General features: G+C 47.5%; 4 protein-coding genes across 5 annotated transcripts; 3 read left to right on the top strand and 1 right to left on the bottom strand.

Moving 5' to 3' along the window:
* The first annotated feature begins 3,866 nt into the window (after positions 1-3,866).
* On the top strand, positions 3,867-6,581 carry LOC112270610. Its single transcript, XM_024458425.1, has one exon. It carries the CDS (start codon positions 4,068-4,070, stop codon positions 6,402-6,404), a length of 2,337 nt encoding a protein of 778 aa, XP_024314193.1. The 5' UTR covers positions 3,867-4,067; the 3' UTR covers positions 6,405-6,581.
* A 4,068-nt stretch (positions 6,582-10,649) lies between these two features.
* Positions 10,650-14,203, top strand: LOC100830089 (probable glucuronosyltransferase Os01g0926400). The gene is made up of 4 exons (XM_003564924.4): positions 10,650-11,239; positions 12,592-12,980; positions 13,172-13,413; positions 13,499-14,203. Exons 1-4 carry the CDS (start codon positions 11,113-11,115, stop codon positions 14,010-14,012), a joined length of 1,272 nt encoding a protein of 423 aa, XP_003564972.1. The 5' UTR covers positions 10,650-11,112; the 3' UTR covers positions 14,013-14,203.
* A 1,438-nt stretch (positions 14,204-15,641) lies between these two features.
* On the top strand, positions 15,642-18,566 carry LOC100830710 (transaldolase). Of its 2 annotated transcripts, none has more exons than XM_003564926.3 (6): positions 15,642-15,923; positions 16,652-16,823; positions 16,910-17,260; positions 17,480-17,668; positions 17,754-17,936; positions 18,063-18,566. In XM_003564926.3, exons 1-6 carry the CDS (start codon positions 15,775-15,777, stop codon positions 18,306-18,308), a joined length of 1,290 nt encoding a protein of 429 aa, XP_003564974.1. In that variant the 5' UTR covers positions 15,642-15,774; the 3' UTR covers positions 18,309-18,566. The 2 variants fall into 2 exon arrangements, with proteins under 2 accessions (XP_003564974.1, XP_024314302.1); XM_024458534.1 differs by lacking the exon at positions 15,642-15,923 and adding an exon at positions 16,510-16,561.
* A 221-nt stretch (positions 18,567-18,787) lies between these two features.
* On the bottom strand, positions 18,788-22,879 carry LOC100832121 (E3 ubiquitin-protein ligase At3g02290). The gene is made up of 6 exons (XM_003564931.4): positions 22,652-22,879; positions 20,613-20,731; positions 20,374-20,499; positions 19,383-19,815; positions 19,184-19,293; positions 18,788-19,068 (listed from the first exon to the last, which is right to left on the bottom strand). The coding sequence occupies exons 3-6, from the start codon at positions 20,491-20,493 to the stop codon at positions 19,042-19,044; spliced, it is 690 nt and encodes a 229-aa protein (XP_003564979.1). The 5' UTR covers positions 20,494-20,499; positions 20,613-20,731; positions 22,652-22,879; the 3' UTR covers positions 18,788-19,041.
* Positions 22,880-24,520: the final 1,641 nt, after the last annotated feature.

Below are 24,520 nucleotides of genomic sequence, written 5' to 3'. Positions count from 1 at the left end.
CTTCGTGCAACTAGAACTTGCCGTAAGGATATGAACATGTACCTAATAGCTTAATCTTGTTTGTTCTTCGTTTACTACTTGCTATTTGATGTTGCATGTCATACCATACATCTTGATTGCTCATTACACTCATTGTTACTCCTTGTTATTGTAGCTTGGTTGTTTGGATCTTGAATGGTAGCTACTCCGACTGACGACTCGTTTACCGTTTCCTACGAGGATCCATCTCGGTGACCAGCGACTGAAAATCAACGCAATTAACCCTCCTTGATCATTTTGACATTACCCAAGCTTCTCCCTCTTTGATGCACTAAGAGTCTTCATGCTTGTTATGTTCTTGATGCCCTTTAGTAAAATCTACTATATTGCCATGTTGCCCTACTTACTCCTATATCTATGTCACATGCTTGTTTGCTCCCAGCAACATGTTTCCTGCACGCCCGTTGGCGCGTTACTGTCGTTGTAGCAAATCAGAATCACACGCACTAGAAGTCTCTGCCGAGCTGCGAACCAACACAATGCGTGCACTAAATTTCCAGACCGAAGTCCGCGCATGCTTCGCTTGAATAATAATGTTTATCTTAAATCACAAATAACAACAAAAACTTAAATAAAACAACAAATTCATTTACTCTCTTTTGCGATTGTATCAACTTAATATAATGATGAAAATCAATTAATCTGGTGCGTCAGAATGTGCAATTGTTAATATTGTTCGTGCATGATGCACACATGTTGAATACGAGTTCTTTCTGTCCAACATAAACATTTTGCTGTTTTTAAATTATCCCCGTTTGGTTCATTGGTCTATTGTGTCATTCAAGATGCATGCCTAAGATGGATGACGCAAAAGAGTTGATTTCAGTTTTGCTCTTTGGGTGAATAACTCCAAAAATTAATCGTACTGCTTATTATTTAAGTAAGTAGGTAAGGTTGCAATGATGCGTAGAAAAATGAGACTAGTGGTGTGACTATTTTAAATAGTTAGAAAACAAGATGAAGAGATTGTTAAAGATTTAATTCTTTTTTTTCACATCATACGAATATTCATCACATGGAAACAAATAAATGCTATACCAACTGGCTTCAATAATGATTTTCTCTCTTATATATCTCTATCCTTACTATTCCATGTCCTTCCACTTTGTTTTAACACTAGAAGCTTCTGCGTGTTGCTGGGTTGTTACATGAAGGATCTTTTGTATCTATCCGCCCAGTTATCAGCATCTTTCATTGGATTGTGTTTCTTGTGATATTTCAGTGTTCCCGGTGTAGTTAGATGTATAGAACCGTGAAATTTTTCACAGTATCGTCTTTGTCTCTCCTCTGTGCTCTGAGCTTTCCTGTTATTTTTCTTTTTTGTTTCTAATGTCGCCAGAGACAATCACAAGCTCAATCTCCCTTTGTTCTTGATGGAAGACACTATAGGCCTAGTATTCCAAGATAGCAAACAGGTATATTCCCGGTCTCTACCATCACAATTAGTTTCCTTGTTCTCTACATGAACAGCCTCGTAATCAACTACGAGACGCATGTGGTGACTTCGTCAATTTCATGATGATCCGCCGGTGGCTCAGTCTCTCGGAGATGCTCATAAGGGTAGGGGTGCGTGACTGCGTTCATAGGGGTGAGTGTACACGTGCGTGTGTGTGAGTGCTTGTGTATGTATTGTGTTTCCTAAAAAAAACCAACAGAAGTCCCATTCTTCTCCCATTTGTAGTTCCCGCACAAAAAAAACCTAAAGTAAGGTAAACGGTTACATGTTAAACAAAAGACGCATTGGAGCTCCCAGATGAAGATATGATCTAAGTAATAAATAAAAAGAGTGTGCCTATTTTTCAGTCGTCTGTTTTTAAGGAAGAAGTGCTAAGTCTCAGTTGACGTATCTTGGATCAAGATCGATAGTCATCCTCACTCTCTCATCTCCCACTTGATATTGTTGGATTAAAATCCGACGATCAAACACGTCGACTGATTTCTAACTAAAAAAACAGGCGACGTCAAATACTAAAAATAGAAATACCAAAAGGAGAACAGCAGCTCTAAAACACAGTGGCCCACGGTGCAGAGGACATATGGGCCAAGATCTCAGATCCCCAAATAGGCTTTCTAGGTTAAGTTTCCACCGGCACTGATCCTGTTTGTTACTTTGAGTATATTTATCGTTGCTGTTAATTAAGAGAAAGAGGAAGGAGGTGGGAGTGCGGGACATCCGGCCTGAATCCCAAACTTTTCCTGAAATAAGGTTCTCTGAAAGAAGGTGAATGCCCTTCCCCTTCAAAAAAAAAGGGTGAATGCCCAATCGATCATACCCCAGCTATCCTCTACTTAACTAGTTAAGAGAAGAAAGCTCAGTATAGCAAAAGAGCCCAAACAACTCGATCAAGCTTAATTACTAACAATGGAGCAAACTAATTAATCAAGTGATTTCCCTGACGAACATCCCAACGATCCATCGGACGCATCGCATGTTTACAACGGTCAACAGTCGACCGTGCTACAGACGGTCCCTATTTTTTACTCTAGATAGATGCGCAATTCTCTATAACTACACGGTACCGGCTAGTGCCTTGAACTGTGTCCGTAAGTGCTGGCATTTGTCCGATGCATTCATTTAAATAGTCCCGCATACTACCATAAGCTAATCTGCCAATGTGTGCATGTAAAGCCAATGCATGCAGTGACCTTCTTATGGTGATTAATGTATGCATGTATAGTGTTTTAAGTGCTTATCCGTGCAGTGACCTTTCTGCTGGTGCTTTTCGAGTTCAGGTCCGCTGGGAATCATTGCAGTTACTCCAATGTCAAGTTGGACATTAGGAGGGGCATTAGCGTCGGTCTTTCATGAGTCAAGTCGGAGGTTTAGTTTACGGTTGGAAAACTTTTGACACACATTGGCCACGAAGATATTGGTTTGTGGGTCTTGTAAGAGGGGCATTAGTATGGATCTTTCACGAGTAATGTCTTTGGTTAAAGAGCTTTTCGGATGAGGCATCGGTTTAGTTTACGGTTGGAATTTTTTTGACACACATTGGAAACGAAGGCATCGGTTTGTGGGTCTTTCACGAGGGGCATTAGTGTGGGTCGTCTTTCACGAGTCATGCCTTTGGTTACAGAGCTTTTGAGGCTCATCGGAGCAGGCATCGGTTTAGTTTACTGTTGTAAAACTTTTGACGCTCATTGGCCACGAAGGCATCAATTTGTGGGTCTTTCACGAGTCATACATTTGATGACAGAGCTTTTGAGGCTAATCAGAGCAGGCATGGGTTTAGTTTACTGTTGCGGAACTTTTGACGCTGATTGGCCAGGAAAGCATTTTCTTAGTTTAGAAACCTGCGCCGTAGTTTATTTTAGCGCATCTATAGCAATCCACTAGGCTGTTCTTAAAAACATTACATACAAATATTATGATGATGTGGGAAATAAAAAAATGAGGTAAAAGAATAACGATTGTTACTGGAGGGACCAAGGGAGAAACAGCTTTCACACATGGCAAGACGGTGGTACCAACCATTTAGTTTATTGGAGCTATTCTTGTTACTTACTCTAATCCAAATTAATTATCGCAGCTTTGTCTAAATACTTGTGTATATAAACACGTTTCAGTGTGTAGTTACATGCGTATGTAGACAAAGTTACGACAATTAATTTGGACGAGAGAGTGTACGTGCCTATCTGGAAATACGGGTCATCGATCTAGCTAGTTTGTCTACATGTAAGACACGACTCTTTGGGATTATAAGTATCTCTATGCCTGGGAAGTTGCCCTGCCTGTCAATGGTGTTATATACTCCGTAATTCCTAACAAGTGCTGCCACTTGACCCCTTGGGTGGCAGGCGTCCTACTGGCCACCGCGCATGCATCCTAGGCATGCATAACTCAGGAATCTGGTGCATCTAGCTGCAGAATCCTCGGCGGTGCAGGCTATAAAAAACCGCAGCAAGAAAAACACATATCGAAGGGCACAGTTCTACTTATCCAGATAGTACTAAGCAACTAAGCAAAGGTCACAACAAGCTAGCTAGTAGAAAACTTGCCCGGATCCGAGAGTTAGGAGCTAGAAACCATGGCAGCCCCAGCCGTCGCAACGGAAAACCACTACTACAAGATTCCCTTCATAACCGGTCTCGTCATCCTGGCCGTGCTGGCCTTGTTCCTCCTCCATGTCCTGGGCTCCTTGCGCCGGATGTCGAGCCACAAGCTCCTCCACGGCCTCGTGTCGGGAGCCTACATGCTCTCCTACGCTTTGGCCAGCTACACCCTGGGCCTAATGCAGTTCTCCGAGTACTACGTCGACGAGTTCCCCGTCTGGGCTCTCTGCCTGCTCCTGCTCCTCGGCAGCACCGACAGCCTCACGGCGTGCAGCCTCAGCGACATGGAGAACTGGAAGGGCGCCTACGTGAATCACCTCCTCAAGGGAATCGCGGTGATGTACATCATCGTCTCCGTGGTGTACGTGAACACGGATTCTGGAGCGGGCTACCTTCAGGCCCCGCTCTGGGCCATCTTCTTCGCCATCGTCCTCCAGTCGTACACTCGGCTCACCTCTATGAGGATGGCCAGCAAGGCGCACCTGCTTTGCCAGAATGTCAAGCTCATCGCAGACTACATGAAGCACGAGCACAATCTGCCGGTGCCGGGGCAGAAGCACGACCCAGTGACCATGGAAGGCTACAGATACGTTGTCGGGGGGGAGCGCAGGCAAAAGGAAAAGGAAAATAGCAATGGTGCGCGACCCGGGGCCCGGACGAGGACCGGGTACAGGAAGGAGGACTATGAGAAGATCACTACAGTGGAAGAGATCTGGGAGTGCAAGGGGAGCCTATTGCGCCCCGACGACTCCAAGAGGGGGCAGCGGCTCAAGGACCTCTGCCTCTCCATGGCGCTGTCCAAGATGCTGAACCGGAGGTTCGCTGGCTTCGAGCTCGCCGAGGCTAAGCTTGCATTCAAGAAAACCCATGACTTTGTGTTCGGTGTCGGTGGCCTGCTCGCCGGGGAGAAGGCGCCACACGAGCGAGCATTCAGGATCATCGAGGAAGAGCTCGCTTTCGTCCATGACTTGTACTACACAAGGTACCCTTACCTCTACCGCAAGAGCCGCATCTTCGCGCTTGGCTTACCGGTCACCATGGTTACGCTTTGCTCGTGGCTCACCTACGAGCTCTACGTGCATTTCAAGCTTCTCCAGAAGACGAAAGCCACGCCCAACTCCAACACTTATCTGCACACCACACTGGTGTTAATGATCGGAGTGACATTCTTGGAGGGGTTCCAGCTGTACCTGCACATGGCGTCAAGTTGGTTCAAGGTGGCCCTGATCCGGAGCTACGTCACACGGAGGCAAGAAAATAATCCTCTAGGTCGACCGGGTCCTCATCTTCCGGTGGCTGGACCCTCTGGGACGAATGACACGTCGAAAACCAGATCTGAATCATGGGAAGAAGGCCCTTTCTATCAGAAAATTGTTGGGCTCGTCTTGAGCTTGAAGGGGCTCCGGCCATGGGAGCGCAAGATTGGCCAGTACTCTCTCCTTGACAACTTCGATGGCTCACGTCGCACAAGTACCTGTCTTCACCGTGTGACACTGTGCCTGCTGGACAAGGCCAATAAGGGGTACAAGGGACAAAAGCGTGTTAGCCTGCCCGACGAAGTGAAGCAAGCAGTCATTGCTTCTCTTGTCAAAAGCAAGGGTCACCTGAAGAACGGGGTAAAATCGCTTGAGGAAAATAACATCCTTGAGAAATTTCCATGGGCGTGCAAGCTGGATACCGATGGAACGACGGCGACTCGCACCATATTGGTCTGGCACATCGCTACAACCTTCTGCAAGCACCAACTTTCCCAAGACATAGACAAGCAGCAGTTGTCCAAGCTCTCCAAAGATGAGAGGACGGCAGTCGAGACGGCCTCCTTGGTGGCCAACAGATTGTCAGACTACTGCGCGTACCTCGTTGCTTTCGAGCCGAACCTCTTGCCCGACCACAGCGCTGACTCGGCGTCGATACTCCGGGAAACAATCGCCGAAGCGCGCAGTTCTTCGCTCCAAGGAGCCAAGAAGATGAAGGGCAAGTGTGATGAACTTATGAGCCTCGTCAAAGATGCCGATGCCGTTGCCAATGCCGATGCGTCCCTCGTCTTGCTGGGCGGTCGGCTAGGGAAGAAGCTGACGGAGGAAGAGCCGGCGCTGCGGTGGACGGTGCTGTCTGAATTCTGGGCGGAGATGATGCTGTACGTGGCGCCGTGCGAGGACGCCCAGGCCCGGGCGCACCTGGAGGCCCTGGCGAGAGGAGGGGAGTTCATCACGCACCTGTGGGCGCTGCTCACGCACGCCGGCGTGCTCAAGCGAGAGCAAGACCTAACGGGCGTGCTCAAGCGAGAGCGAGACCCAATGGATGCCGTCTGATGGATCCAATCCGACCAATTTCATCGATCAGCCATGCCTTTTTAGACTATTCTGCATGCTAAGCTTTGTGTTTCTTTGTGTTTCTATAGCTAGCTAGAGCTTATTTGTTGCTTTTGTTTGCACTCTGGTATGTCTGTTGCTCTCTGCCTTGGTCGATCAGTTTGTTGAAATTTCTGATATTATGCTCAGCCAGATACAACAGTGCAACCGAGTCTCAAATTCAATGTAATCATTCCCTTTTGCAACACAGCGCGGTGCCTTGCTCGCGGACACGGTCGCAGGGCGTGCCCGAGCAGCCTGCCGGCATCGGCATCGGCGTCCAAGTCCCGTAGGCGAGCCTCTAGGTCCGAGTACCAGTGAGCAGAGAGCCTGGCTTGCCGCGGCAGCGCCTTGTTATCCAAATCGACACGGTGCAGGCCATGCTGTCTGTGACTGGTACTATGACAGGAACTCGAAGACGTCCAGAAAAGACCACACAAAGTATCCTTTCACATTGGCTCCATCCCCTCATCATCATGATACACATGTCTGAACATTAGAAATTTGAGGCAAGGCCACGCAAGTTATTGCATGAAATTATTTATGTACATTGCTGAAGGTTTTGGTGAATCACTCACTCTATTGCCCCAGCGTGCTCTCTGTATATGTAGGTCTTCAAGTATTAGACCCTGTCGGTGACATCGATGGTGTCATTGCTAGATCCATGACCTGAAGAGAGATAAACGAGGGCAAATTAAAAGATATCATCAACTCATGAGTTGCAATCCTTCTGGGTCATTTGGAATAGCTGTCGGGGCATACTGTAATAAGAAAAAGATGCATCGGCCAGAGATAACAGGATGGACACAATTCCAATATCGAATATGAGGATCATACTATGTTGTTTTGGATGATTTTTGGCAGCAGTTTCGTACTAATTCCCGTGCTCTGGCCTCTGGCGAAGAAAAAGGAGAGAGGGGAAGACTTGGGCCGGGGCGACACTGCCTAATGGGCTTCTGCTAGCTAACAGGCTAAGCCCAAACCCCGAAGGCCATACCCCGCACGGCCACACACCCAGCACTCGGTCACCCCCTCAAAAAAAAAAACAGCACTCGGTCACCGTAGGCCTAGCGCGGCGCGGCTCCAAGCGCTGCGGCAGCCGGCAGCGGCGGGCGCCGTCACTTCTCCGGGCAGCGGCCGCCAGCGCTGGACTGCCAGCAAGCACTGCGCCGGAAAGTCAACAGCATTTCCGCAAGTTTCTCCTGGCCTGGCCCTCCTCCATTCTCCACATGAAAATGGATAGAAAGGGGAAGGGAAACGGCGCCCCGTGATTATGATCATACTATTAGGCTTGGCGCGTGCCTGTCTCAATATTGTGCTTTTATTTTTAATTTGTACTCCTTCGATAAAAAAATGTCATCCATTTTATACTAAGTTAATACAAATTTTGTACTAAATGAAAGATATTTTTTATGGATCGGAGGAAGTATCATCGTTGAATTAGATAGTAGCATAGACCATAGAGGTACTTTAATTTAAATTAAAAGTTTTGTTTGTTGTTTTTACGGGTTTTTCTCAATACATCACATATGCTTGAAACACATGTATTTGCATTTTATTTTGCTATTATGCAGTACCACATGCCGTCAAAAGAGTTTTGTCTTTTTGTTAGAGTAAAATACACAATCATCCATAATTAAACTCGAAGAAAATGAACAATTTAGCCCACGAACTAACAAAAACGCACGTAGAAGTCCATGAACTCGTATTAATGATACATACTGGTACAATTTATATTTCTCGAAAAAAAAAATTTGAAGCCTAACTGAAGATCTGAAGGTCGATCCACGCACACCGCATTTGATTTTTCTTTTGCCCCGCTGATTGATTTGCACACTTCAATCACCCCTCGCACAGTACACCGGCGATTCTCCTTTCCATTTTCCCTCCCTGTTTGACTTGTAGCACAACTTCGATCAGTGATGGGTGAAATTACCAGTGATGAAGACACACATGGACCATACACTTGAAGCTGAATAGCTTTCAATTTTGTATGAGAGGACAAACGGAAGAGTTTATTTTCGCCTGGCTGCGTGTCACGGTGGTGTAGTCGCACTCTGTTGGCCGGTCGCGATCTTCGGGGAGCCGACGAGGCCTCATATTAGAACGTCAGGATCCACTGCTAGATCATCTAAACTAAAAAGTAATAATGGTCGCTCGTCGATCCCGGTTAATTAATACGCGGCCCGGGGGAATATCTTAGCTCGCGCCCGGATTTTCTAGCAAGCTCTAGGCCCATCCGCCCATGACGTGATGTCTCATACGAGCATAATTCCTTAAATCGTGCCCGTATACCAGCTGTAGTTTCACAAATAAATAATGGTTGTAGGTAGCCACGGATGGCCCTGGGATATGCTTGAGAACTGGGCGTGCAGCGTGCAGCATTAATCCACGGAGAGGCCAGGCAAGATGTTGTACCGGCCCGTTGAGATGTTTAATTTGAAGTGAAGAAAGGGGAGGTGGGACATCCGTGCATGTGATCACGTGGCACACGAAGGAGGAGTTAGCTAAGCTGTTAAAATAATGGCGCCCAACAGAGCACGGGAGCAGGGGTACTCACTCCATCACCACCAGCAGGATCACGTACAGGGGGCTGGAGTTGTTTATTCACGACACAACATGGGCTAAAATGCCACTCAGCGCGGGCAACTGTGGCCTGTGGGAGACGAAGAAGAAGAAGAAGATTAAAATTCTTCCTCAAGCTCGGATCAGGCATCAGGATCGCCCGTCACATGGTTCGATTTCCTTTTAAGCTACTGCTAGGAGCAACAACCGCTCCCTCTCTAAACCCAACCAAACGGCACGGCGGACAGATACGCGCCCACTTTTTTATCTTGTCCCTTTTTAATTTTTTTTAAAAAATATAAACACGTTCCTTTTGGCCTAACCTTTTCCAGCTACATGGAGGCCAGCGTCACGCGCGCCTGTCTCCCGGTCAGTGCGTGATTTGAGGGAGAGGCGATTGCATAGAGTAGAGAAGGAAGCGTGGGGTGACCATTGGTTAATCTAAACCGGAATGAGAAGTTGGATGGTGGTAGAAGAATACACCTTCGTCGTCGGTAGCAATTGTATATTGTGGTTTCCACAATGTTTAAGCTCTATACGTCTCGGAGTATCCGGTAGCTGCACTATAACCGTAAATAACTGCACTATGGGAGCTCTTTTGATTGATTCAAAGGAATTTTATTGAAAATTTGAAAGATTTTACCCTTTAGAATTTTTTTCCCTATGTGGTTTGTTTGATTTACATGATTTGAAAAATATGAATTTCATGTGTGGGCTTTGTTGGACTCTGGATGCAATTCGAAAGAAAGATTTCCATAAAATTCAACCTTATCGAAAAATTCGGCCATCTCTATGACAACTATGGGTGGCACTAATTATTTATGCGAGTTTCTGTTTTTCATGCGGTGCAATTAAACAATCTTTTTACACAATCCCGATCCGGTAGGATTCAACATGGCATGACATTTGAGTCCCTAATTTTTTTCTCCTATGATGTGCCAAACACTCTTTAATGTTATTTATGCAGTTTTTCAATCCTGTAGACCGGATTAAAAAAAACATGACACTTCAATCTTGTATATTTCCTTCTGTTCCCGTGTTTTAAACATCGTGCAAATGAAAAGGCCGTAGCTGTAAATAAGTGTTCATGTGTTTCTTCTGCATAACAAACATATAATAAGTGAAGTATACATCAAGATTCGAAACGTCGTACTTGTCTTGCAAGAGGGGGGAAGTGGCCGTCAATCGTGAAAACGAGCGACGTACGTAGACGAGGAGAAAGCAAGTGAGAAACAACGAGAAAAGAAACGATGGAGTATGGGAGTGGCCTCGAGCCCTCGACGACGACGGCACAGTTAACATCGGTTGTCCCCGAGGAAATGAAATCGTATAACTAGCTACGTCCGTCGTCTTGATATCACCACCGTCGAGCAAGAAGGATCAACAAAGAAGCGAGCGACGACGAGACAGGGAAGGTTGAAGAAGAAGGAACGAAGACGGAGATGTGACTTGCATTTCCGGCGGAGAACAAGAAAGACAGACGGAGGAGCAACGGAGCGGTCGCAATCTATGTACCGTCGCGTCCTAGTCCCTTGAAAAATACCACTACTGCTGCTGCTGTACTAGTACTGTGCCGTAATAAAAGTACTACGGGTGGCAAAGCTGAGACGTAAAACAAGGAGGACCCGGTCCGGTCCGGTCGGCTCGTCCTGAACTCCATTCTTCGTCGCTCCTCCTTCTCGGCTTATTACCTTTGCTGATCCCTTTCGTCTCACGCCACCTTCTCCGCAGTCAGTCGTCCACCACCACCGCCCCGCGTAAAGCTTTGCTAGCTAGCTAGTTTAGCTCGTCTTTAACCTTGCGGTGCGATTCAAGTCGCCACACCGACTTGTATATTTCCACTGGCCGCCCTTTGCCTCAGCCTGTCTCCAGTTCACCACCGCCTTGACCCGCCGCCCGCGTCGCCATTCCTTCCCCTCCTCCTCCTCCTCCGCACAGCTTCCGTGCTTCTCTCCAGCTTGCCAGAGGGGCGGGCAGCTGCCGGCCGGGAAGAACAAGAAGCGGCCGGCGAGACAAGGCCGCCTCAATTCGTGCCGGCGAGCGAGGGGGAAGGCAACTATAAGCCGGAGCAGAGCACGGCGCGCAGCGTCCACGAGAGAGACCGATGGGGGTGACAGGTAGGCCGTCCGCGGCGGCAGTCCTGCTCGCCGGAGCGGTCGCCTGCTGCGCGGCCCTCGCCGTGGCCGCTCAGACGCAGCAGCAGCAGCAGCGGAAGCATGTCAGGATCTCAGGTACGCTCCTCCCTTGCTAGCTACTGTAGCTAGTAGCTTCTTCCCCCCATTCTCTCCCCTGACACCTCAATTCCCCACCGCCGGAGCCGAGGCGGACGAGCAGCAAACAAAATTGACCCCGTCGAGATTCAGATTCCGCAGCTACGCGCGCCGCGGGTTCCAATGCCACGGCCGGCTGTTCAACCGGCAACCAAAATTGGAAGCCCCTCCATAGCTGCAATGCATCCGCGCGATCCATCTGAAGTTCTGAACTCCCCTCGCTTCGGTCCAATTATTTTTTTGCTCTGCTGCATCTGCATTCCATTTCCTCCGGTTCGAGCTAGCGCCGCCCAGATGTTCCTCTGTCTCTGGGACCAATCCTGCATGCAGCCCCCAGCACTGCGGCTGCCTGCATTGCTCCGGCGAGCAAGCTGAGCTCCCTGCGCCTCCCAAGTCCCACCACGTGATTCTGGCTGGCTGGCTGCCCTGTTCCTGGCGGCGGGCGCCAACTGTAATTAACAGAGCTGTACCACCAAACCAGGCAGCAGTAACCACTGTGTTCAGTTGGTAGGTGAATCACTGAATTCTCTCTAGCTTCCCCGTGATCCTACCTACATTGCATCGCACCAACCAACGATTCATCATAAACAAAAGGATCATTGCTCGTCGCTAGGCCGCCCAAGGTTCATGGTCGGGGTCTTCTTTCCACCCCCCCCCCCCCCCCCTTCCCCCTTTCCTGCATCGTCTTCTTCGATTCCACGCATCCACAGTGCCGCTGCTTCACAGTTTCGGGGATGAAAGGCCATTATTAGCATTTCTTGCGAGGAGCACTACTGTGGCGCCGTACCTAATCCGCACAATCTGGTCCTCGGGGGTACTGCATTTTAGTGAACCGCAAGATCCGGAAATGGATTATAAAGTAAGCAGCGAAATTGAGCGGAGGTCTCGTCCACTCACTCCGCTGACGGATCACTGATTCCCTTGCCTGTTTTTTTCCCCGGGGTTGAACCTGACGTGCTAACAACCAGGCTGGTTATTAAAAGAAGGGATAAAATTAGTACTACTAACGGGTTATCATTAGTGGGAAAGGATTGATAGGGATTGCATGAGATGAAATCCCATGGGCATGGGTTGGTGAACTGCCCATTGCAACAACTCTGTCATTTGCACCAACCATTCTGTTTCATTAGTGCCCATCTATTATGCATACATATCCATCCTTTTGCCTGCCCTCCGGATTAACTGAACTGTGCCTGGTACTGAAGACTAGTTACTGTAAAAATCCACCGTCTGTGTTGCACGTTTCAATACATGAAAACTGGCCAATTGCGTGTATCGACTGAATTCCGAAAAAACATGGATAATATCTTCAGGAAATGCTGGCGACGTGCTCGAAGACAACCCAGTAGGGAAACTCAAGGTGTTCGTCTACGAGATGCCGAGGAAGTACAACCAGTACCTGCTGGAGAAGGACAACAGGTGCCTGTACCACATGTTTGCGGCCGAGATCTTCATGCACCAGTTCCTGCTGGCGAGCGCGGTGCGGACGATGGACCCCGAGGAGGCCGACTGGTTCTACACGCCGGTGTACACGACGTGCGACCTCACGCAGCAGGGCTTCCCTCTGCCGTTCAGGGCTCCCCGGATGATGAGGAGTGCCGTGCAGTACATCGCGGCGACGTGGCCTTACTGGAACAGGACTGAAGGGGCAGACCACTTCTTCCTTGCTCCCCATGACTTTGGGGCATGCTTCCACTACCAGGTGCACTACTCAACTCCATTTACTGAAAATGTCTGTTCTGAATTTTCACTGAGAATATAGTAGCAATGATGAGTGGATTGTCAAATGATGAAATTGAACATCAGCAGAGTAATAATTCCCCACCCCACCCACTGAACCCTGTTTCTGAAGATACTGAAAAGGAGTCTCTTTTGTTGTGTGTGTGTTTTCAGGAGGAGAGGGCAATTGAGAGGGGGATCCTGCCGGTGCTTCGGCGTGCGACGCTGGTTCAGACATTCGGGCAGAGGAACCATGTGTGCATGCAGGAAGGGTCCATAACCATCCCTCCCTACGCCAACCCGCAGAAGATGCAGGCTCACCTCATCTCCCCTGGCACGCCTCGCTCCATCTTTGCCTACTTCCGCGGCCTCTTCTACGACATGGGCAACGACCCCGAAGGCGGCTACTACGCCAGGTAAGAATCCCCAACGCAATGCCCCGTGATCGATGAACCATGGATCCACAGAAATGCTAACGGGCATGTTGATGAATGAATGCAGGGGCGCGCGGGCGTCGGTGTGGGAGAACTTCAAGGACAACCCTTTGTTCGACATGTCGACGGAGCACCCGTCGACGTACTACGAGGACATGCAGCGCGCCATCTTCTGCCTGTGCCCGCTGGGGTGGGCGCCCTGGAGCCCCCGGCTCGTGGAGGCCGTGGTGTTCGGGTGCATCCCGGTGATCATCGCCGACGACATCGTTCTCCCCTTCGCGGACGCCATCCCCTGGGACCAGATCAGCGTCTTCGTGCCCGAGGCCGACGTGCCGCGGCTCGACTCCATCCTGGCATCCGTGCCGCCCGAGGACGTGCTCCGGAAGCAGCGCCTGCTGGCCAGCCCGGCCATGAAGCAGGCCGTGCTGTTCCACCAGCCGGCGCAGCCACGGGACGCCTTTGATCAGGTGCTCAACGGGCTCGCCCGCAAGCTGCCGCACCGGGAAGGGGTGTTCCTGAGGCCGGGACAGAAGGTGATCGACTGGAACGCCGGCCAGTACGATGATCTCAAGCCTTGGTAGTAGGATTTGTGTGTACATTTTTTGTTTTTTTTTGGGCAGACCTCACGCACGCACGCACTGTTTTTCTTCTTCTTTTCTGTTCATGTCACTTGTGGCCTTGCCTGTATGCAGCAGCGACCGACCGATAGAGAGATGTGTGATTTGTTTGTACAAGCCTCGTCGTGCTGGATGGATCCCCCATTTTTTTTTAATTTCCGTCTGCTGCAGCAACGAACTTCTGACGGTTCTGAAAGAAAGCGAAATGAGTTCTGGCAGGTAACGGAGAACCGATTCTGGTTCGGCAAGGCACTGACAGATCCTGGTGACAGGGGAAGGGGAAGGGGGAATTCTGAACTGTGACCACTGAACAACCGAAGGTCGCACACACATCATTACTTTGCTCTTTCTGCTCGTATTGGTTAGCAGATAGAGTAGAGTAGACAGTAGATTATTATAGGAGGTGCTATCGTCGTCGAGCCGGCCCTATGATAATAGAGAAGCCGCCTTCGTGATTGAATTTGACCAAGTGAAGCAGGGATCAGTGGGGAGAGAGAGCTGCGAGGGTGGACTTTGCATTGCAGAGGGTGTTTTGCTGGCTCCATCGGCCATTCGGCCACCACGACGGCATGTGGTCACGGCCACGCCTAAAGGGGCAACTGGCCCTTGGTACGGGTCAAGTAAAAACGCCAATATATGGAGTAGTACTTCCATTCCATTGCCCTGGAACTCAACGGCTAGTGGGCGGTTCTGTTCTGCACTCCCAGCCCGCCTCGTTTGGATCGACCAGAACGGACCGTCCAGATCAAGTTGTTTTCTTTTCAAAATGTGATCGAGATGGTAGTAGTAGGTGCTCGGGAACCTGTGATGAGAATCCCTTGATATAAGAAACGGAAATTATGAGAGGGTTGGTCGTTTGGAGTTTGGACGGGTTTAGCAGCCGCCTCGCATGCCCGTCTAGGAGCGGCTCACCTGAGCAAAATCTTCCTGGACTTTTCCTGCGTCCAAAGGTCGGGCCCTGTCTTCTTCGTGCCTGGCTGCCTACAGCACACGCTTCACACCTCTACGACCATCTTGTTTGTCAATACGAGGAACACTAGGGCCCTATCAACGCTCCTGTCACGTTTCTCAGTTTGGAGAATTTCTTCTTTTTTTGCGGGTAACTCAGTTTGGAGAATTTCAGAGGCAGGGGCAATAATATACGGGGATAATATCCACAACAACCTCATTCGTCATGGGCATGGCCACCAACCCACCATCACAATTCAGTAATTCACAACCTCTTTTCTTCGAATCTAGGCACAGCTGCGTACCGGATTTATGTTCCTTTTCTTAGATAAAATCCAACTGTTTAATTGCTACCATTTTTTCGTGGTGGGTGAAGTGTTTATGAGCTAGTAGTAGTTGGTGTCGTCGCTGCTCTTCGTTCCTTCGCGTAACAGTCGTTACTTATTTGGCCTCCTCCTTCTCCGTCTCTTCTAAACGCAACGCAGCATGAAAAAGAGTGGCAAGAGGGTATCTACGACCGGATCATTCACATTTCTCCGTGTACACACACACATATCAGAGAATACGCCAAAATGCGGGGGTCTAGTCGTAAAACAAACACACGCATCTAAAATGAAGGAGGCGTCTATTTATTGATGACAGCGAACGGAACAAAGGGGTGATCCGATCCGTGTCAGCTCTGCTCTCTGCCTGCTAAACCTCGCAACAACCCCCCGTGAGGCCGTGACCAACTCCCCACCAAACCTGCTCTCCGAGACGCCAACCAACCCCCCTGGAGATGGCCGGCACGGTGTCCAAGCTCGCCGCGCCACGGCCGGCGGCGCTCCCTGCGCCGTCGTCCTCCCTCCGGTCTACGGCGCTCGCCTTCGCCCCCTCCGCCCGCCGGTTCCGCGTCTCCCTCTCCGGCCGCGCCAGGAGCCCCGTCATGTGAGACTCTACTCCTCCTCTTACTCACCATCATCCCTTGTTTAATTAGAATCACGGGTTCGTTGGAGCGAGCGAGCGTGCGGCGGCCGCTGTAGGAGGTGATCCCTCAGATTTAGAGCGGGCAGGGTGTGATCTGGGACGAGTTTTGTTTTTACTGCTGGAAAAATTGGGGAGGGTAGGATTGGATCGCGTGTGCTGCTGCTGCTGCTCTGCCGCCGCCGCGTAGAGTACGGCACGGCGCCTAGCGTGGCTGGAAGCTCTGGATCCGCGGCTTCGAGGTTCTTCGAGGGGGACCGCGCGTCCGATTGGGGAATGGACCGGCGCGCGGGATCGGCTACTTTCGCGAGCCGTCTCGGTCAACTCTCTCGGGATGGCTAGCCGCCAGGGATCCATCACTAGGTGATGGCGACGTGCTCCTATAGATAGATAGATTGGTTTGGTAGGTAGGCTGCACGCCGTCGCTTCCGGCTTCTTCCTACCTGACCTAGTACATGTTCGATGAGGAGAAAAGTAAAACCTCCCATCTCTTTCAGTTTGTTTCTGGTATTATCATATGAATTCCAATTGCCCTTAATGATGATGGAAAATCAGTTGTTGTTTTGATTCATTCTACGGGTTGCCATCTCCTTGTGCATATGGTTGTTTTTGTTGTTTGTTTGTGTGGATGTGATGCAGCAAGCATTCGGACTGGTTTCTAATTTTGCGCTTCACGAAATGTTATTTTTCAGTGCGATGGCTTCTGGCAAGGAAGGTAACGGCGCCGCGACGAAGAGGACCACGCTTCACGACCTCTACGAGCTCCAGGGCCAGTCCCCTTGGTATGACAACCTCTGCCGGCCCGTCACCGATTTGCTGCCCTATATCGCCAACGGTGTCCGTGGAGTCACCAGCAACCCAACAGTAATAATCCGTTGCCACTTTATTTTCCTTCCGTGTGGTATGATTTGCTATGTTCCCTGCTGAATGTGTTTCCCAACAAAATGCAGATTTTCCAGAAAGCCATCTCCTCATCCAATGCGTATGATGATCAGTTCAAGCAACTTATATCAGCTGGGAAGGATGCGGAGAGTGCTTACTGGGAACTTGTTATAAAAGATATTCAAGACGCGTGCAAACTTTTTGAGCCCATCTACGACCAGACTGATGGAGCTGATGGTTATGTTTCTGTGGAGGTGTCTCCTAGATTGGCAAATGACACTCAAGGAACTGTCGAAGCTGCGAAGTGGTTACACAAGGTGGTCAACCGCCCCAATGTGTACATAAAGATCCCAGCTACTGCAGAATGTGTTCCTTCTATCCGGGAAGTCATCGCTAATGGCATTAGCGTCAATGTTACTGTAAGTGCTGAGTATCGGCTTTGCTGTCATTATCTTGTTATTCCTCAGGGCCAAGTGGCCAACTTTTGTCATTTGTCCTACTTTCCATTTGATTGCATGTGATCTGATAATATTATGTTTAAACTTTCATTATGATATTGATTTTTTTCTCAGGGCAGCTTATAATAATATACCATGTTGAGAAACTTATTGATCACAAGTCCATTACTGTCACTGCAGCTTATCTTCTCGATTGCAAGATATGAGGCTGTGATTGATGCTTACCTTGACGGGCTTGAGGCTTCTGGTTTGAGTGACTTGTCCCGAGTGACTAGCGTAGCATCCTTCTTTGTCAGCCGAGTTGACAGCCTGATTGACAAAATGCTTGAGAAGACTGGAACACCTGAGGCTCTTGCCCTGAGGGGAAAGGTAGAGACAAGAATTACCTGGCTCTCCTAGTACTAGGGCTTTAGAAATCTAAGTTTTAAAATGTGACCACCCTCTATTCTCCCAGGCGGCTGTAGCACAGGCGAAGCTAGCGAATCAGCTTTACCTGAAGAAATTCTCTGGCCCGAGGTGGGAGGCTTTGGTGAAGAAAGGTGCCAAGAAGCAGAGGTTGCTGTGGGCATCCACCAGCGTGAAGAACCCTGCCTACGCTGACACTCTTTATGTGGACCCTCTCATTGGACCTGACACGGTGAGTTTCAACATTAAGTTTCCTTCGTCTCGTTTGCCTGGATCATGCATCACCATTCTTATCATGTGCACAGTTTGAGAAATTTTCAAGTGAATCCTAACTACTGGTTACTCTCTGCATATCCAGGTCTCTACGATGCCTGACCAAGCTTTGGAAGCGTTCATCGACCATGGCACAGTTTCTAGGACAATCGACGCCAATGTGTCAGAAGCCGAAGGCATATACAGTGCCCTGGGTAAGCTGGGCATCAACTGGGATGAGGTCGGGACGCAGCTGGAGCTTGAAGGCGTGGATTCCTTCAAGGGCAGCTTCGACAGCCTGCTCACGAGCTTGCAGGAGAAGGGCAATGCCCTCAAGCCCGCGACCCTGTAGGCGCAAAATTGATATGATGGGATGGTTTGGCACCGGCACCAGCAAGCAAACGATTACTAAATAAATGCCAGCTTGCTGGCTCTACTCTTTAGTTTGGACGTGAAATGATCCCAATTTTCTGGGTCACCTTTGTATTCTAGGCGTGCCTGGCTGTCATTGTGTAACTGAGGCTTGTTCCTTGCAACTGCTATGCGCTTTTCTGATCAATTGTTTTTGAGCAAATGAGTCAAAGCCTAGAATGCATTTCCTTCGATGTTATGGCAGTGTCATTAGTAAGGTGGTGAAACAAAGGGGCAACTGAGCCTAACATTCCAGAATCTAGCAAACTCATCTTCTGTGTTGGACTGGTGCATTGATCGAACCCATTTTGTCAGTATGGACATAACGAACACAGGGCGTTGCTGAGATTGCATAATTGGGATGACCACTGTCAGCATTGCTGCTTCGCCTTCAGGTCTTCACCTCATGACCGACGAACGGAACACTTGAAAAGGTATTATAAAATTCCACCTTCGAACTGGCAGTCTGGCATTCAAAATCTATTCAGATATTGGACAAGAAAAATCCAGCATGATTTCTTTTACTAGATAACGATTTCAGTCCACACATAAGTTGATCTCGAGAAAGAGATCTGTTACGAAGCAGAGAACTACTATTATTTACACTCTCCAGCATCCCATACTGCTTGATGCTTTGTTGCCTTTTCCTGGTGTAACCGGCACACAAGTTTCTGTCAGGGGCTCTCGCAGAACTCCATTTCCTGCAATTTCATCAGATTGAAGGAACTGTCAGGTATGCAGAGACAAGACAGTATCAAGTTAACGATTTTGATTTTTCTTTAGCTTGAATGTATTTTGTGACGTGAAAAATCATACCTTCCCACACATTGGGCAGGTATCGCTTCTCTCCATCCATTCATAAATACAACTTAGATGGAAATGATGGGAGCACTTGGTTATAATCTTTGGATTCTCCGGGGTATAATCTGTATAATTAGATAAATTTAAGCAATCAGTGAGAAGATATGCACCAAGACATGGCCTGCTATTGTGACAAAATTATATACAACCAAACCTTCCAGACAGGTAGGGCAGACATCTTCGTCTTCAGTAGTGGCAACTGCATAGCCACTGTTATATGCTTTTGCAGATAGACTCTTGGTTGACTCGGAGCGGCGTACTTTATGTTCACCCTCCAGTTCAGTGTTGCTCCATTTCTTTTGAGCAGCCAAATGCTCAACGCCAGAGCTGCTGCCATTTCGTCTAAGAACTGGAGACTCTTCCTGGGTGAGATTTATAGACTTTTCACGCCTTGATACTAATCCCTCCCTTTGAACTCGGGCATATCTAGGATCAGTATCATATGGGGGTGGTCTAGAAACAAGGTGATAAGTTTCAGACAATGAACTGTCTGTTATATTGGTAATTGGATTAGTGGATGCCAAGGGAGGAGCTCCTTGAGCTGGGTTGCTTGGCCTAGAGTCAAGCCTCTGAAATGTTGCAGTATGCTACATAGATCAAAGATAAGGAAGCACTAGAGTTAGAATAAAACATTTAATAATGAAAATAAATGTATAATATCCTGAAAATTCATTGAAAATATAGTACAGCACAGAAGTTTCACACTGGATTTATGATTTCTCTCTACTTCGAATATGTCCAGATAAAAATGTCCATCGACCATAAATCTATCTAGCATGTAAATCAGTAACTGTGATTGAATGCAATCAAAGGATCAATATTTATGCAAGATGGAGAACAAGCAAATGGTCTCTTTACCATCTTGTGTTTCTTCATAAAAGTTTTGTTTCCAGCTGGTCACTGTGCAATTCAACACTAGCTACTTGATACTAAATGCATTGTAATACTTGCCATAAGCATGTAATCGATATAGTGGTGGTACATGGGCAATTGTTGAACACTAGAAAATGTTCATTTTTAGAGTTTTCAGCAGCATAGTCATTACTATTAGTTAAGAAAAATAGATAATCAGATTAGGATTAACATGTTACACCAAATAAGCGGTTGCAATTTGGATACTCAAAAATGTCACATAGTAAAATTACCCCGCCAAAAATGTTGTGGAAAAAATGCCTTAGGGATATGCATTGCCTATAGACAGGATTATTTGGATGAACATATTCCTCAAAATCCTCCGTGCGGAGGCAGCAGCAAAATCCACCCATGATTCACTGGAAATGGCAGAGATCAGAAGTGTTAATTGAATATGGAAATTGTAGATATACTTAAGTGATACCGAACCATAATTTGCCATGAGTAGCAAGAGGTCTCAGAAATATAATACCGCTGTTTTTGTCCCTTTATGAAGAAATTGGTCACTACTCAACTATGGAGTGAAAGCCTAATTCTTTCCAGGCAATCAGGCACAGCTATGCATTTATCGACATGGATCATTCTTTGAAACTGCAATAAAACAAAATGGAAAGAATTATATGATGTGACTAGAATATTGTATTATGAAACTACGTAGTATGTTTAACCAAACAATAAAAGCAAATCATAATAGGAACCTAAGAAATGCTCACACGGCTCAGTTTTCTACTTGTCGTCTGTTGTTACCAGGAAAGGTACTCTGGATGCTTTATCTTAACTATTTCATGGGTTCATACATACATTACGCAACCATTATCCGTTTAGAGTGTGAAAGAAAAGAAAAGGGATTGGAGGGTAGACCACCCACCCATAGTAACCACGAACCCAGGTAGTTCAGGGCAAGGAGCGGGGTACGCCACCTCTTTTGGTTGAGGTGCAATCAGGTATTACCGCATCAGGGAGCTAATTTGGGACGAGGCGAGGGTCACGAACCAAACAATTTTGGCAGTTTGGCACCAACAGAGTTGTATGGGTGCTGAACACAAATCTAATCAGGTTTCTCCAGCACGTAAATTTTGCCTACAATATTTTCCTAATAAAGGTAGACGGCATGGGCAAATAACTGACAGAGAAGAAAAATACTAAACATAACACAATAAAAATCTAGCCACGCAAATATGTGGGCCAGCGAGCTAGTTTGTTTGTGAAAATACGTGGAGAGAAACCTCCCATCACCATCCAGCATTATTTTGTATTTCACTGGACAAGGAAAAAGAGAAGTCGAAAAGCAGCAAGTAGATCCCATTCTATTGTAAACACTCTCGCTCCCACTGAAGTATCCCAAATACAAATCTCACCAAACTCCAAAGCTCAATGTCTCGAACAGCACGGTTGCTGCTGATGGATGAACATGGCTCAGATACTCCTACAAATGAAGCTTCATCAAAGCTGGCCGCCGAGGGAAAACCCGAGCCAGTAGCTATCCCAAGTCTGTCCGAGTAGTTCCATAGGCCACTTCTATTTGGTCATCTTGAGGGCTGATGAGCTAATTTGAATTTTGGGTAGTAGGATTGTGTCCCGCCATCGATTTGCATCTGACCCAAGTCAGTTCCCGATCTCCAACTGGGTCGATTGGTCCCGGGTCAGGGGACAGGGACACCGCATCAACCCACTTCCCAGCTTCTATGGAACCACCATTGCAATCCAAAAGCTAGATATGAGTACTGCACAGTAAATGTACATTGTTGGGGAAAGTACAGAACTAAAGATGCCATGACCTGGAAAGATTAGCAAATAAGGCAATAAATGTAAACTGAATGTGTGAGTCCTAGATGCCAGCCAAGAGGTTTGACTCACCACCTACCTACACTACAGTGAAAATCAAAATCACTGGCAAGGCAGGACCTGAAATTGATAAATGCACAATCATCAAACAACACTGCTATATGTTCCAATTGATTGGGTCTGCACTTGGATTTAGTGAGCAACATACTACATTGAGGAGCTGTGTCTGAGAATCTCACATCAAAAGGACCACCAGCTACATCTCATTGCCAATGTGGTTCCATGGGAAACAGGATGGTATACGATGTTTGTCAAACTGAGAATAAGACTGCCGCTCGCAGTCAACCAACGATGTCAGACAAATCGATCCTAGTAGTAGTCTACTGGCTAGTAGCAAAGCAGAGAGAAGAGCGTGTCGCGCAAACGCATTGACGCCGTCATCCACCTTCCCCAGCCTCCCAAGGAACGAGCGGTGAGCTTCTGCCGATCCAATCTCAGCCAAGTAGCGAGATGAGACAAATCCGCGGCGCCAGCAACCACCCGCTGCTGCCTGCAATCACATTCGCCGCGGCAGGAGAAGACAGGGGGGCGAAGGCGAGCAGAGACGCGAGGACGAACGCGTGCCGAGCGATTCCTGGTTCATAGGAAGAGACAGAGAGAGAGTACCGGCGGGGTTTGGGGGGCAGGAGCGGAGACGGGACGGGGGGATGCGTCGATCGAGCTCACCTCTCATTCGCCGAAGACGGGGGCGACAACCAGACGGGGTGTCGAGGCTTCTGCGGGCAGGCGGCGGTTGATCCCTGGCCGGATGGGAGAGCGGCGAGGAGGGAGGAATCTAGAAGAGGCTGGAGTTCCGGAGAGGGGGCGGCGAGGGGCGCGTGGGAGAAGGAAGGAGGAGGGTTGGTGCGCGTGTGGACTTCACTCCTTCGCTTTCCTCCTTCCGTGGGGATGGGCTGTCGTTGCGATGTCAATCACCAGTCACTCGCTAATTTCACTGCTTATTATTCCCCTTGGAAAAAGAAAAACTTCCACGCATGCTCGGGCTCAATCCTGTTGTTAGGATTTTAAATTAAATATTTTGCCACGTTAGCTAACATGCAGATGGCAAACAGAACAGTTCGTTTGTTGTTCCACATGGTTGGCATTTTGAATATCTTTCGTGGCTATGATTGGGTTGAATATTTGTCATGACTATATTATGATCGTTTGAAACTTGTTTACAAAATGATTGTGGAATCCAAGAGTGAAACCATGAGATTTACATGGTTATTTTTTCATGTGTCCGCTTCCATCACTTTTGTAGCAGATGGCAAGGGTTACTGAAAAAAAAAGATATGACAAAATGAGGCATATAATAATTAGTGTGGCTACATCTAGGTTGCCTGACTTTAATTTTTTTTCTTAAATTTAAGTTGACGAATCAAAACCGTTGGATTAATACCCAAATCTCTTTTTACCTTTCTTCTTTTCATCATCCATTTCGAATCTTAAATCACAAATCATATCCAACAGCTTGGAAATCAACTTATTCTAACTAAAAATCAGCCAACTTAGTATAGCAAAATCGTATGTGAATGGCGGTTCTGGTTTTGTTTTACAAAGCTATTGGAGGTGAAATTAGGTGGTCAACTCGGTCATCCTTTATAAAAGTGAGGAGCTCACGCTAATTGTTAATGACAACAAACACAACCGAGGAAAAATTGTCATACGCAAAAGAGAGACCCAAGAAGAGCACTAGTTTGTCAGATGCTACGATGAAACATGGGCAGGGCAGAGCAACCAACACACGCAGGATGATATTAGTGTGGAATGTAAAGAGGAAGCCACACAAATATGCGTGTGGCACATGTTAGCTCAAAAGACATCTGTGATTTTGGTCTGAAGTTAGGAAAAGATGCTCATTGCTGATGACAGCAAACACAACGGAGACAGAGTGTCGTAGGCAAAAGAGACCAAAGATCAATAGTGCAAGGTAGTCGAATGCTACGAAGAGACCAACACCATGCTTGATGATGTTGATGAAGAATAAATATGGGAAACATGCACAAATTATTTTGTTTGGTTCTCTGTTGATAAAAGAAGAAATTCGTCTAAAAATCACATGTCAAACAAGAGAATTAAAGGCTCAGATAAAGCGTCCACGACATAGTTCTCCTTCTATAATGGAAATCGGAGAGTGAGAGCCTCTCTTTTTCAAAAAAAAAATATAAGTAAAGTTTTTGCTATTGAGAAATTGCTTGATTTTTTAGTTAAAGCTCTAATGTGTCAACGCGATTGACCTTGGATTAAGATCCAACGGCAACACATGGGAGAGAAAGAAATGAAGATGACACTCATATTTCAATTTGACAGCTCTACTGTGTCGACCGAGATTTAAGTTTTTTTTTAAATCAGGTGCCTGAGACGTAGCCGCATTCTAAAAATAAATGACATATATCTCCATGCAATACTTGAGGAATTAGCACCCTTTCATGTTCTCAGCCTAGATTTAAGTTTGGCTGTAAAACAAAAAACCAATCCTTCAAAATACTCTTAGCAACTGCAGAATCTGTACCATTAACAGCCATTAATAACAAATAAAAAACCTGACAGACC

Source organism: Brachypodium distachyon, chromosome 2, assembly GCF_000005505.3.
Source record: "Brachypodium distachyon strain Bd21 chromosome 2, Brachypodium_distachyon_v3.0, whole genome shotgun sequence".
NCBI classification, from domain to species: Eukaryota; Viridiplantae; Streptophyta; class Magnoliopsida; order Poales; family Poaceae; genus Brachypodium; species Brachypodium distachyon.
The sequence above is the reverse complement of the archived record's forward strand: the minus strand, read 5'-3'. Positions and strand labels throughout refer to the sequence as shown.